The sequence below is a fragment of the Eimeria tenella genome, genomic scaffold, assembly GCF_000499545.2.
Source record: "Eimeria tenella Houghton genomic scaffold, Eth_scaff94, whole genome shotgun sequence".
Classification (NCBI taxonomy): Eukaryota; Apicomplexa; class Conoidasida; order Eucoccidiorida; family Eimeriidae; genus Eimeria; species Eimeria tenella.
The window spans coordinates 54,076-66,928 of record NW_013543471.1 but is presented as its reverse complement, the minus strand read 5'-3'; the positions used below and the strand labels follow the sequence as shown (position 1 = coordinate 66,928).

The following is a 12,853-nucleotide window of genomic DNA, read 5'->3' as shown; positions in this document are numbered from 1 at the left end:
CACTGCATCGTCCATGCTGAGAGCGAAATTTGGTACAAAAGAGAGGTTTTCCAGCTATGACAAAATGGGCTCAAGGCATCGGGTTCCCTGACTGGAGAGGGTCAGGACTTACAAGAAGCTAACTCGAAACACCATACGTACGATGTGGTTTTGCACTGGTTTAAGAAATTCGCATAAATGATGGCGTGATAAGCCAGCAAGGCCGCAAATCCACGCCACGCCAACAAAAAATCCACACTTTGAAGTTTCTTCAACTCAGAACTTTCAAAAACGTACAGCTTTGGGGGCTAGCTGTGCCTGGGGCACGGCAGATATTGTCAGACACCAACGCTGCCGGCGCCAGGCTTTTACTTAGCTAGTTCCGGCACCTTGCCTACAGTGATTTTAACACCCCAAGTCTCCTTTTCACCTATGATTTCCTCTGGTTCTCCTGCCCCTTTTCTGAACCCCTTTATCAGGATTACCGGTCACCAGACGGGACACTGATGCTGTGGCATAGCGAGGGATGACCTCTTCAATCGTAGCGCTTGGTCAATCCAATTTCCCTTGAAGTACGTCAGCCCATACCGGACTTCCAGAACGAGTGATCTTCCAAAATTCAGTTCAGAAGCGGGCTGTTTTCTAGGTCGCTGTATCCTAAGCGGCAGATATGCTGACGGCACTACATACGCTCAGGATGTCTTGGGAAAGTTATCAACAGCTCGCCCGCCAAAGCGTTTCTAGGTTCTGAAAATATTACGGCGTTGTTTTCCAGAAAGCCTGTAATCGCCCCCTGCAGCCTGGACAAAGTCTGTAAACAACTCATGCGCACACAGCGTTCACGCTGACGCCCGTGGTAAACGAGAGCCCCAAGCAGTGAAGTCTCGGCAAGAAGTCACCAGAAGTAGGCCGTTTGAGAGGAAATGTGGGATGAAGAAGCCTAAGTTGCCGAGGCGTCAGCCATGTGAGAAGGTAACAACATCGGAACATCCCATGTGTGCTCCTGTAGCATGCGCTTTGCCTTCGTGCTCCACGTGAATGAGAGGTGCAAGCAACATAAGTCGTGTTACGTTACATCGGATGCATTAAGCGTTTTCTACGTGACTCGCAAAGCCCGAAGCTCCATCGGATCGAGCTGCTGGTTACCGGCTCAACGAGCGACCCTATAAAACAAAATAACAACTTGCCTAGAGACAACTTGCCTTAAGAATACGTATATTGGTTTCGAAAGTCAAAGCAAACCGGAATAGGTTAATGTGGAAACAGAGAAGCTGCACAATTGTGTAGGATGCTACGCAAGCGCTAGCCAAAGTGCTTGTGGGCTACGGGCCACTGAGAGACTCAATGAACGTCACGATCAGTACCGAACTTCACTAATTCTCAAGATCCGCATCTGTTGGGGAACACCTATGTATTCTGCAAATTTTAAGAATTTTCCGTTCGAAGGAAAACGCTAGATATTCTATTCAGCAGGGCACAACCGACTCAGCGTACAGCCATCGCCCAAATTCTGCAATCAGATTGAGCCCACAGATCACTGAATCCTGCGCCCCCACTGTGTGACATTCTAGCAAAGAAAATATGATTCCTCAAAACCTGGAAGGACAGTTATATGGCTTGATAGTAACAATATGGATGAAGACAGAAACTCGTGCTGTGAACCAGGGTGCTCAGGAAATCAACTATAACGAATGTCTAAAATAATCTGCAGAACTCCCCGGGGAAGCTTGTCATATAAGAATTCTTGCTTGAATTCGTTGAAAACCGAAGGAAAATTCCGAGAGCCAACCATTAGGTGCAAAAGGACCGGGAATTCTCCTGTCTCCATCGCTGAGCGAGAATGACGGTAGAGTTGGTCGTGAAATAATCCTAATTCTTATCTAGGCAGTTGAAAAGAAGTATTCCAGCATAATACAACGCCACAGCTTTAAAAACCTACTCAGCACATGCATATATATGGCCCTGACGTCTTCTGACGTCCTCAGTACTGTAGGACAGTATGCGCTAGGCCACCTTGCCGCGCGAAACTAGCAACTCACTAGCATGTTCAAAAGTAACAAGGATTGCATTCAGTCTAGCTGCATGCAACACAAATGCCTCGGCCACAACCAGTGTCAGCAGCAGGTCCCAACTAAATACATTGAATCGGTGTCAAACAGAGAACATCACCAAGCTATTAAGCACGAACAGGTGCAACAAATCACCATTTTTGTGACGCAAGTATCGAACACTTCGAACCAGGCCCTGCAGACATTTATACCGAGCCACCGGACGCACTGTTCGCGCTGCACTAAGAGCAATTTCGATCCCTCACTAGAAAGGTCGCACAATTCGTGTTGCTTCACAACTTCCTTGCAACAGCAGACAAAAGTATCTTCAAGACTGAAGGAACACTGTGTGCAGAAGCCAGAGATAACGCTCACTCGTACTCCTGTCATTTCTCCTAGCAGCCAGTTGAAGCCAAGAAAAGTCTGAACAGGATACCAACGACTTGCCACGTCGTTGCCAAGCAATCAACAAGGCGATCAAGTTTACCTACGAATTTTGCTCCGAATGACAACTACTCCCGTCCACGTGGCTTGAGCAGCTCCAGTTGTGCCGCCTTAATGAGCTGACGTGGCTTGTAAGACTGTATGCTCCTCCTAACAGGACTCGGGGCGCTTCTGCAAGGTTGCGAATCGGCTCTGTGATGTTCGACTGCTCCAAATGACACATTACACTACAGTCTGGCACATCAACGGCCGTTCGCTTAACAATATTCCTGAATAAGCGGTGACGAATAAGGTCTTCCGCAGACGCTCTTGTTCATTTGCTGAGAAATATAGATCGCAACTGTCCTGAGGTGTCTGCTGCACCAGTCGAAAGATCCGAAGAGCATCTGAAGCTCTTCTATTTTATGTCGCCTCAAGCATTTGGGCTCGATACGGCTTAAGGCACGGCTGTAGACAACCGGTTTGATAAAACAGCCACGTTCTCAGCACAGATGTTGTGAAAAAGGCACGCACCCGTGCTACACATTTGCCAGTTTGCATTGTCCGCTGGGTGCATATTGCATCTCCTGGAGCCGAAACGGTGTGTTCGGTTGCAGCTCTGATGCTTTAATGTGGTGTAGAATCTCCCTGGGACTCCCTCCACTGGCGATCATCCGCTAACCATTCTTTCCAGTAGCCCCTACTGAGTGCAGGTATGGTATTCGCGCAAAGGACAGTTCGCTTGAGTTCAACCAGAAAATCTGGTGCAGGGCGCATACCGCGCCTGTAAAAGTTTAGTGCATTGTTCAACGATTGCGCCAAATTATTATATTCCACTGCCAGTGGACTTGTAGCTGCATTCCCCGAAGGGCCCGTATAGTATGGAATTACATTCATGAGTCTATACCACCAATTCCTCCGTCTTGCCCGTAATCCAAGTACCTCACTGGCAGCATATAGCGAATCTACCAGCAACAAAGCAAGCGCCAACCTTTGAACGATTACCTCTGGCTTCTCCCCTTCAGTTTCGTTCCTCATATAGCGCAATGCATAGTAGACGAGCCGCTCAATGGCGCTCATTAGGATTTCTAGATCCACACTGTCGAGAAATGGCATCTTCAGCAAGTCTTTCACAATCACCAATGCGTGAGCAAGGTACGCCTGCTTCCTGAATGACGTGTTTGAAAGCGCTGAGCCAAAATGACGAACATAAGCACCCGGTAGCACACGCGGCAACCTGACAAACGGGTGCGTGCTAATATCCTTCTGCGGAGAAGTCCAACCCCCCAAAGGTGGAACACAAAAGTCAGAAACGGTACTAAACGAGAGATTCGCCTGATAAGCAGCCAAATGAACACAATACCAAACTATCCAGCTTCATATTTTGCTCACTTTGCGAAAGCCGCAAAAACACAAAAAGCGACGATTATTATTCAACGACAAAGGCGTATCTGCATATGCGCTAGCAGGAATGTTAAGTGTAATTTCTAAGGGTTCAGAAGAAGGCAGCTCCGTTGAAGGACGTGTTATGACGTACCTCGCTTCTCATGTTTTCATCAGGGATGGGCTTGTTTCCCTGTTGAATACCTTTATGTCCAGCGAAAGATGAAGATTGGGACGAAGCTACTTCAAAGACAGTGGGTTGCGCTGACGATGGGGGCTTTTCTCCCTGTTGAGTGGCCATCTGCCCAAAGAAAGGTGAAACTTGAAATGGAGACTCTCCGTACATTGGTGCTAGTGTTGACGATGGCTGCAACTCAGTTGGCACGGCTTGGAATGCTTCCGGAAGCACTGGCGCAGTTGAAAAAGGAGTGTTTCCTGAGTTGTCTCTAATTTTCAGTGCGTCGTGGCTCTGCAGGGGCTGAGCATTAATCATATCCTCAAGATAACCAAGAGACGCAGCACTGGGCCTGTACATTAGGCCTTCAAAGCTGGATTCCAACTGCTGTTTAGGTGACACAGCCTCATCGTCCTTCCTTGAGGACTGCACTATGAACTCGGAATGTCCGCCTACCCGTTGTGCCTCATCAGGTGCCAGTCTCGGGGGCAATCCTTCAAAGTCTTCACTGGCATTAAGAAGCCATCCCTCTACTGACAGGGCTGCGTCGTCCGTTGTGAGCGCTGCTCCTACGAAGCGACCCTGTGAAGTATCCAAAATGGTAGAAGTTGATTGTACTGACTTCATAGCCACCTTCCCCTTCTTCGTTTGCGTTAAGAAGCCCTCATGATTTTCATGGTCTTGTTCCATTTTCCGCTTCCGTGAACTAGCGCCTGCAGTTTCATCATTGGCATCTGCGATGAGCGGCATGTAATGCACTTCAGGAGCTCGCTGCACTGATGCAGGGTGGGTTTCTGGTCCTTCGCAAATTGGCCAGGCATTGTGTTCCGTCCAGCGCATATTTGAGATGTCTTCACCTCCTGCGAGTTTCCTTTCTGCAGGCAGCTGTATCCTTTCCCTTTTGAGTAGCATGGCACAGTAGGATACGAGGAAGAACACGGCGAGGACAGAGGCGAAGGCAGCTACGCTAGTAACAACAGTTGTGCTTCCTTGGCTCAGGGCAAGAGCACGTGGAGACCGGCAGTATATATATCTTCGTTCCTGCTTTTCTACTGAAGGAAAGACTGAAGCTTTGAAGTTCTGCAGATTACCCGCAGGCTGCTCTGCCTGTGGGGACCAACCTGGCGGCCTAGCGTTCACCATTGATCTTTGGAGAGAGCTACAAAATAATCGGTTAACTTGAAGCTTTTGACAATGAGATGGCAGCTGAAGGAGACACTCCCCAATTGACGCTGGCCACCTACTTCATGTGAAGGTCTGTCCACTGGGCCAGTGACTTTCCAATGGACAGATATTAGCTGTAGACTAAAAACAGTGTTAAGAAACAAAGTTCGTACACAACGAGCCAAAAGAAAACAAAAATATGGCCTTCGTAATGTTCGCAGCTGTCCAAATCCCCCCCTCAAGTGCACGTGTGTAGCCAGATCAGCAAGGTGTAGTCAGGACAGAGAGAACTCTCAGCCAGCATGACTCTCTTGAAAAATCAGTAACAAAAGTCCGTAGCTATATACTGATACACTCCGCGTACCAGGATCACTTTAAAGACACTAGAGAAGGAGCTCATCGGCTTTGACACTGTGGAGTTCCTCTTGGCGTGGCAGCTGCTACAACGTGCAGTAAAGAAAGAGATCTAGCGTGAAAACACCATTTCCTGATACTTCATAAGGGATAGTTAGTTATTTCTGCCCAAGATGCTGCCCAACGATGCCTGTGACGTTTCTTGGCTCCCTGCATCGAAACTCGAGGAAACGCGCACAACTCATGAACCCGCTGCGCCTCCCTCATGATGGGACTTCGCGTCAGTGAATCATACAGAAAAAAGCTGCCATAGTGGACCTGAATATAAATTATGAGAATGCCGGAGCTACTTTGGAGAACAAGGGCTGAAGCCTAGGTAGAAAAGGCAAAATTACGGCAGCGAGCACGAATTGCTTTTTGTTTCGAGCAGGAACTATCTGCCTAAACGCTCTCAGTTTCAACAAGGCAGGCGCTAAAATCTTTATGAAATATGTAGTTGCCAAAGAATATCAGACCAACCTAGTAAAGCGGGATGCTGGCAATTCTAGGAAAACATGGGTATGACCACTGATACGGGCCAAAAAGCGCAGAGGCTGTGTACGTGCGGATTCATATGAAAACATGGCCAAGACACCAATTCAGAGAACAGCTGATGCCCATATATTCCAGTGTTTCGATTTCGCCAGAACACCCCGTTCCGTAGCTGAATTCCAACGAAACAGCATCAGAACTGAAGGCCTCTTTCATCTCCGTACTATCGACGACGAACAAACGTCTCACACCTTGCTGCCTGGGCATTTTGAAGCCTTGACATGCTCTTCCACCTCCATAAAAACAGTGCCAGCGAAAGATCCTAACTAAATATGAAACAGTGTAGGCATCAAACAGAAAATATCACCAAGCTACGAAACACGAACAGCTACAATGATTTACATTTTTGAGATGCAGCTATCCGACACTGCGCGCCGGGAATCAAGAGGTAGTAATACCAAGCCACCGACACAAGTATCTTAAAGATTGAACGAAAAGTGTGCAGAAGGCAGAGATAACGCCCACCCGTACTCCCCCGAGCAGCCAGTTGAAGCCGTGCAAAACAATGCCAACGAATTACCGCGTCGTTGCCAAACAATCAATAACGCGACCAAGTTTACCTATGAATTGGGGTCTAAATAGCAACTGCTTTCATACATTCCAACAGCCCCGGCTGTGTCGCATCAAGGAGCTGACATCCATCCCTAGTAGTTCGAGAGATTGCATGCTCCTCCCAACAGAACTCGAGGCGCTTCTGCAACGCTGTAGATCGGCTCTGTATGCTCGACTGCTCCAAATGACACAATACACTGCAGTCTGGTACATCAACGACCGCTCATTCAGCAATATTCCTGAATAAGCGCTGACGCATAAGCTCTTGGGAAATGTTCGCGTTCGCTTGCTGAGAAATGAATTTATGTATCCTCAGGTGTCTGCTGCACCAGTCGAAAGATCCGAAGAGCATCCGAAGCTCTTCCGTTTGATGTTGCCCCTGACATTTGAACTCAATACAGCCAAGGCGCAACGGTAGACAACTGATTGATAAAACAGCCAACTTGTCGGCACAAACATTGTGAAAAAAGCACGGAAAAGCACGCGTGCTCTACATTTGCTAGTATGCACGTTGTGCATGGTACCCATTGCACATCGTTAAACCACAACCGCGGTTTTGGTTGTAGCCCTGATGCCTCCCTGTGGCAAAAAACATCACGGAAATGACTGCCACTCACGGTCATCATATGCCCAACTTCTCCAGGTAGCCTGCTGAAGCCTATGGGATACCGTGGTCATTGCAATAAGGCGTTTGACTCGAATCAGTACCTCTGGTGGGGCGCGCGTACCGCGCCTGTAAAAGTCTATGCTTTGGTCAAGTAGTAGCGCCAAGTTAATATTGGAAGACTCTGCTGTGTCTTTCGGCACACTCCGAAAAGGGCCAACAAAAAAAGGAACAGCATTGAGAACCGCCGGCCACCATTCGTTACGCCTTGCCTTTCGCCCCAGTACCTCACTCGCGGAATACAGCGAATCCAACAACATAAAAGCAAATGCTAACTTCCTGGCAACCAGCTTCGGCTTCAAATTAGTAGCGTCCGCATCCATACTGTACAGTGCGTGGCTAACGAGGCGCTCAACGCTTATCACTAGGTCCAATAACTCGGCACTTCCAACAATTGGCAGCTTCAGGATTCTCCTGATGCAGCGTAGTACGTGGTACGCATTGCGAGAAGAACCGGGTGATCGCTTGATGTTCTCCCACTTCATTCCCCTCACAGAAGCACCGGGTGCGACACACGGCAGTCTGACGAACGGGTGTGTCGTAATATCCTTCGCGAAGGGCAAAAGCCGTTCATCAAGGGAAGGACTTTCCTGTGTCTGAAACTCAATCAAAAGAACATGACAGCAAACGATCCAGCTTCACACTCTGCCCGATTTTCAAAGGCTGCAAAAGATGATCAGGCATGAAAAGAGATGATAATTATCGTGTTGAAAGATGTGCTCGCACGCAGAATGACTGTGACTTCTAAGCGTGTAGGCGCCACTCAAACGTGTTACATGCCTCGTCCCTCAAGCTCTTGCACAGTTGAGAATTGTATCCCTGTCGGATACTTACCTGCCCCACAAAAGGCAAATGAAACTGTGAAGACATATTGCCGACTCCGGGTTGTGCTGACTGTTGCTGTTCGTACCCCTGTTGCGCCGTAACCTGCCCAACTGGAGGAAGAAATTGAGATACAGTCTCTCCGGGAAGTGTGGCTTGCTGCTCGTATCCTTGCTGCCCCGTCATGTCCCCATTTAAGGAGAAATACTGAGGTGGAGTGCCTCCGTAGACTGCGGCTTGCTCTAAAGGTCGCTGCTCATATTCCCCTCCGGCGATCATGGGCACAATAAAATGTAAATGCTGAGATGAAGACCCTTGATAGTCTGTGACTTGTTCTGGCGGTGGCTCTACGCATCCTTGTTGGGTGCTCGTCTGCCCAAAAAACGGTAAATGCTGAGACGATGACCCTCCGCACATTGCAGTTAGTGTTGACGATGGCTGAAAGTCAAGTGGCATGGCATGGGATGCTTCAGGAAACGCTGGCGCACTTGGAAAATGAGTGCTTGCAAATCCGTCTGCAGTTCTCGGTGCCTCATGACTCAGCTGGGGGTGAGCGCTAATCGTCTCCTCAAAGAACCCACGAGGCACAGCACTGGGCCTGTATACTAAGCTTCCGACGCCGGATTGTAACTGTCGTTTGGATGACACAGTGCAAGCATCCTTCCCTGAGGAATCCATAATGAACTCTAAATGCCCGTTTGCTTGGAGTGGCTCATCCGAAGCCGTGTTCGGCGACTCTTCGAAGTCGTCGTTGGCATCCAAAAGCCACCCCTCTAGTGACAAGGCTGAGTCTCCGGCTGCCAGCGTCTCGTCAATCAACTGACTTAGCGTGCTGTCTAAGACAGGGTTCACAACTGATTCTCCTGGAAGCTTCACTAGTCCCTTTGCCCTCTTCTGTTGCAGTAAGAACCCATCATGCTTTTCAGAGTCCTGTTCTATTTTCCGTTTCCATGAACTAGTGCCTGCACTTTCATCAATGGCATCTGCGATAGGCAGCTTGAGGGACATTTCAGGAGCTTGTTGCGCTGATGCAGGCTGGGATTCTGTCGCTTCGCAAATTGGCCGGGCATCGTGTTCCGTCCTGTGCGTACCTGTTATCCTTTCGTCTTCTGCAAGATTTCTCCCTGAAGACATCCGTAGCCTCTGCTTTTTTAGGAGCACAGAGCAGTAGGACACGAAGAAGAATACAGCAAGGATTGACGCGAATGCCGCTGCACCGATGATAGCGGGGGAACCACGACCTCCGGGGAGCCGGGGGCTAGACCACAGGCTGTACGCATCATACTGTGTCTGGTCTCTTCTCGATGATGAGAACACCGGGCTGACAACTCCTCCGTGCGGATACTCGCGGCTCTCTTGCTTAATGTGAGAAGAGAAACCCGCCATCGATCCACAGATCTTCCTGGGATGTTACTGAGGCGTTATGATAGTGCCTGAGAAACCGGATTTCTTTTAAAAAAAACAACAAAACGAACCTGAAATGGCCAGGTAGGTTTCAACTGCTGCAGCATTTAAGGCGCTGCATTGAAGTCTGGACACGGCGCAAGACACCCCTTGCAATGACTGCTCAGTTCCACAGAAGAACGGTCTGCCGAACAATAAAAGGAACACTCAGTCAAAAACGATGAGCAAAGATTGCTGACAAGTAATGCTGCTTTATCATTAGCGAACCCATCCCTAAACTGAGGATGCACTGCTCATAGGCAACTAATCTGGGCAACGCTGTACGTTGTGCCCATCAACACCGGAGTTTCGAAAAAACATGTCATATATATTTGCAAAGTTAAATATTTGGCGAGTGCAAGAAATAGAAACGTTTTATTCCCCCGATTTTCGCGGACTCGGCACAAGGTGCGAACTCTCTGTGGCGATCTGCCAAACGGTGGACAAAGCAACCAAAATCAGTCCTACAGATGTTCTCTAGGTTTGAAATTGGTGCATTATCTTAAACACTCAACTGCCTTTGCTTGCGCTTCGATTTTTCTGTCCCAATTCTGCCTACCACCGCAACGGAGATGGCGATCCAGTCGAGCCGAGGAGGATGTCTTGTAAACCATCGCCTTCTGCTTGCGGAAATTGCTAGTGGGATTGCCTTTCGGTTTGCATTTTCTGAGGATATTAAAACTCATTAAAGCGAATTGAATTTTCCGACATCAGTTGTCGCTAACTGCCTGCGCAACCTTAAACCGTCAACGCTCCAGGATGAGACTGAGGGGGGGCTATATAGCGCATCAAAAAGGACGTTGCTAGCGCCATAGACTAAACAACAAGTTAATTTCCTGTTCGTTCTCAGGTCTGTGATGCCTTTCGCATACCTGATTGTCCAATGAATTTCAAACTTTGAAGCGCTGTGCGCTGAAGACTTCACAGGGTCACGGCCCCACAAGTAGTAAATTAATCCCTAATTTTTCCAGTTCTGCAAACTTGAGTGCCGATTTTTTCTTTCAACAGGTTGACAATGCAATTTGCGACACCTTGCACTCATTATAGGGCCGCAAGGAGCCGCTCATGGCTCCAGGAGAAAGGAGAGGGCTTTGGAGGGCCCTCATGGATGGCGGAGTCTCTGATATGTACGTTTATCTCTTCTGAGCATTGCCCTTTTCGGGCAAACAACATTAGCTTGAAAAATACAGAAGGCCGATTAATGCTTTATATCACCTCAAATCGAAAAATTACCCCCGCACGCGCCTGCTCTGCTGGTCGAATGCACCTGCCTGCGTACTATCGGACTGACTCCTGGCCATGCATACAACACAGCGGTGCATTGATAACAAGTTCAAGTCAAAGAAACCCCTTTGGCACTGAAAAGACTCATGTTTGGGTCCCGTCTCCAGCTATGTCAAAATGCCCTTACAGTGTAGGTAGGTTCAACGGCGCGTGCAGTTACTGCAGCGCGCTAGCCTAACCAGTCCGTTTCACTGCTATGTCTTGTTGCACAGATACAACAGCATTTCAAACTGTTCTCCAACAGTTGAGTGGTCTAACCTCGCCGCTTAAACTTGTCGAAAGCCCTCCACTGGGCTCCTCCAGAGGCCACGCTAAGGCCTTATAATTCTGGAAAATTGTTCCTATACATTTGCTTCACAGAACTTTTGTAGCTAGTGACGCCCTGAGGTCCTGTGGCGAGTGTCTTCATCAGCTCTGGCGACAGTGTCATGCCTTCCATGGCGAAGCCTCCCTCTCGCTTGGATTACAAGATGCACAACCAAAGCATTTCCAAAGAACATGAACAAACTGGTTTCTGGATAGATTCTGAGCAGCACGTCCGAATGGCACCTCGTCTAACGTTCGATAACGCTGTCCTCCCTGCCAGCTCTCCACTTTCCGTGCGGGGCGTAACTCTTGGCAAGATTCATAGTTACGCACCATCACACCTGGCAGGCAACAAACGATAGGAGTGTCAGAAAACAGCCAGGGTAAAAATGTAGCTGCCCTCTACCCAGTAGTTCAGTTGTTGTCGGTGGCTCGCTGGTGAGGGTGATGGGCGCGGCGAACGCTTCGTCGAGACTGCGCAGCCTGCTCCCTCACGCGTCGATGCCTTTTATTGGACGCATGAGGGACCAGCCTGCACGAGGCGTTAAATTATCTCTCAGTGTTTTTGTATGGCCTGCAAACACAAATCAGTTTTAGGCTTGTACACTGGACGCACACAGTGAAGCAAACAAAAGAACCGTTGTCTTCTGTGTTCAGCCCCTCGCCTATTGCTTGTGTTTACGTTTGTCCAGAGGAACAGAAACTGTCTGATTGCTTGGACACCCATTCCAAGCATTATTTTTCTTCAGCTGGTTCTTGTCTTAGCTATAAACCTCAGCCATCTTATTCTTCAGGGTGCCACGTAGCCCTGTAGCTTTAGGGCCCGTGCCAGCGCATAGGGTCAGCTGAGGAGATTATGATCGACGCAAGTTGTTGCTTACTACCGGTCGCTGGTCTTCCCATAGCAATTCCCTGCTAGGAATAACGTACTCCCGTTCCATGAGCCCTGTGGTACGCCACCCTCCGCGGAGTTGCTAGCCATTTTGCTTTCGTGTTAGCCTCTGTGTCGTAAGCCCGAGACAAGTAACAGACATATAACTACTTGAGCACTACAACTTCGTGTTTTATGGAGCGTGAACTCTGTCTGGAGGTGATTTTGGCTGCACGCACAGGCCGGTACGCCATCAGCACTAAAACGTGACACGACGTCAGGCGCTATTCGTCGTCATTCTAGGCGTATTTAGCCAGAATCGCTTATTTCTAGAACTTAAAACAGCGCAGCTGTAGAGTGTGGGACGTCGAATGTATTTCTGTAACTAATTGAAGAAATTGCGGTGCATGCAGCATTTTGGGGCTGTCGTTGGTTCTGCACACTTTTCACAAGCTACTCGCACTTTTGAGCCCCTGATACTCAAGGATACATATATGAAGGGTGCAGAAGTAACATGTAATGGTTAGCAAAGTTCCTATGGTTTTGCGACTATCTCAACGAAGGATTACTGCTCGCGCTCGCTTCATTGCTGTAGTGCCGCCGATACTAGGACGTCAAACTGCTCAATAAAGATATTTCGCTGCTGTAGGTGCAGACTATTCGTGCTCTGTCTGAATATATCATAGTCTCCCCACCTCCTGCAGGACTTTTCTGCGCATTGCGAAGAGATGACAGCCAAACCGCCAACTTCAGCGTCATCAGGAAGAAAAACCCCGAGTGAATTCCTTCAGAGA

At 48.6% G+C, this 12,853-nt stretch overlaps 2 protein-coding genes across 2 annotated transcripts; both read right to left on the bottom strand.

The window, feature by feature from the left end:
• Positions 1-3,077: 3,077 nt before the first annotated feature.
• Positions 3,078-4,920, bottom strand: ETH_00013475 (uncharacterized protein; the record flags this gene model as incomplete). Its single annotated transcript, XM_013378686.1, has 2 exons — positions 3,078-3,785; positions 3,988-4,920. The coding sequence occupies 2 exons, from the start codon at positions 4,918-4,920 to the stop codon at positions 3,078-3,080; spliced, it is 1,641 nt and encodes a 546-aa protein (XP_013234140.1).
• A 2,248-nt stretch (positions 4,921-7,168) lies between these two features.
• On the bottom strand, positions 7,169-9,541 carry ETH_00013470 (uncharacterized protein; the record flags this gene model as incomplete). Its single annotated transcript, XM_013378685.1, has 3 exons — positions 7,169-7,248; positions 7,398-7,929; positions 8,168-9,541. 3 exons carry the CDS (start codon positions 9,539-9,541, stop codon positions 7,169-7,171), a joined length of 1,986 nt encoding a protein of 661 aa, XP_013234139.1.
• Between the last annotated feature and the right edge of the window lie 3,312 nt (positions 9,542-12,853).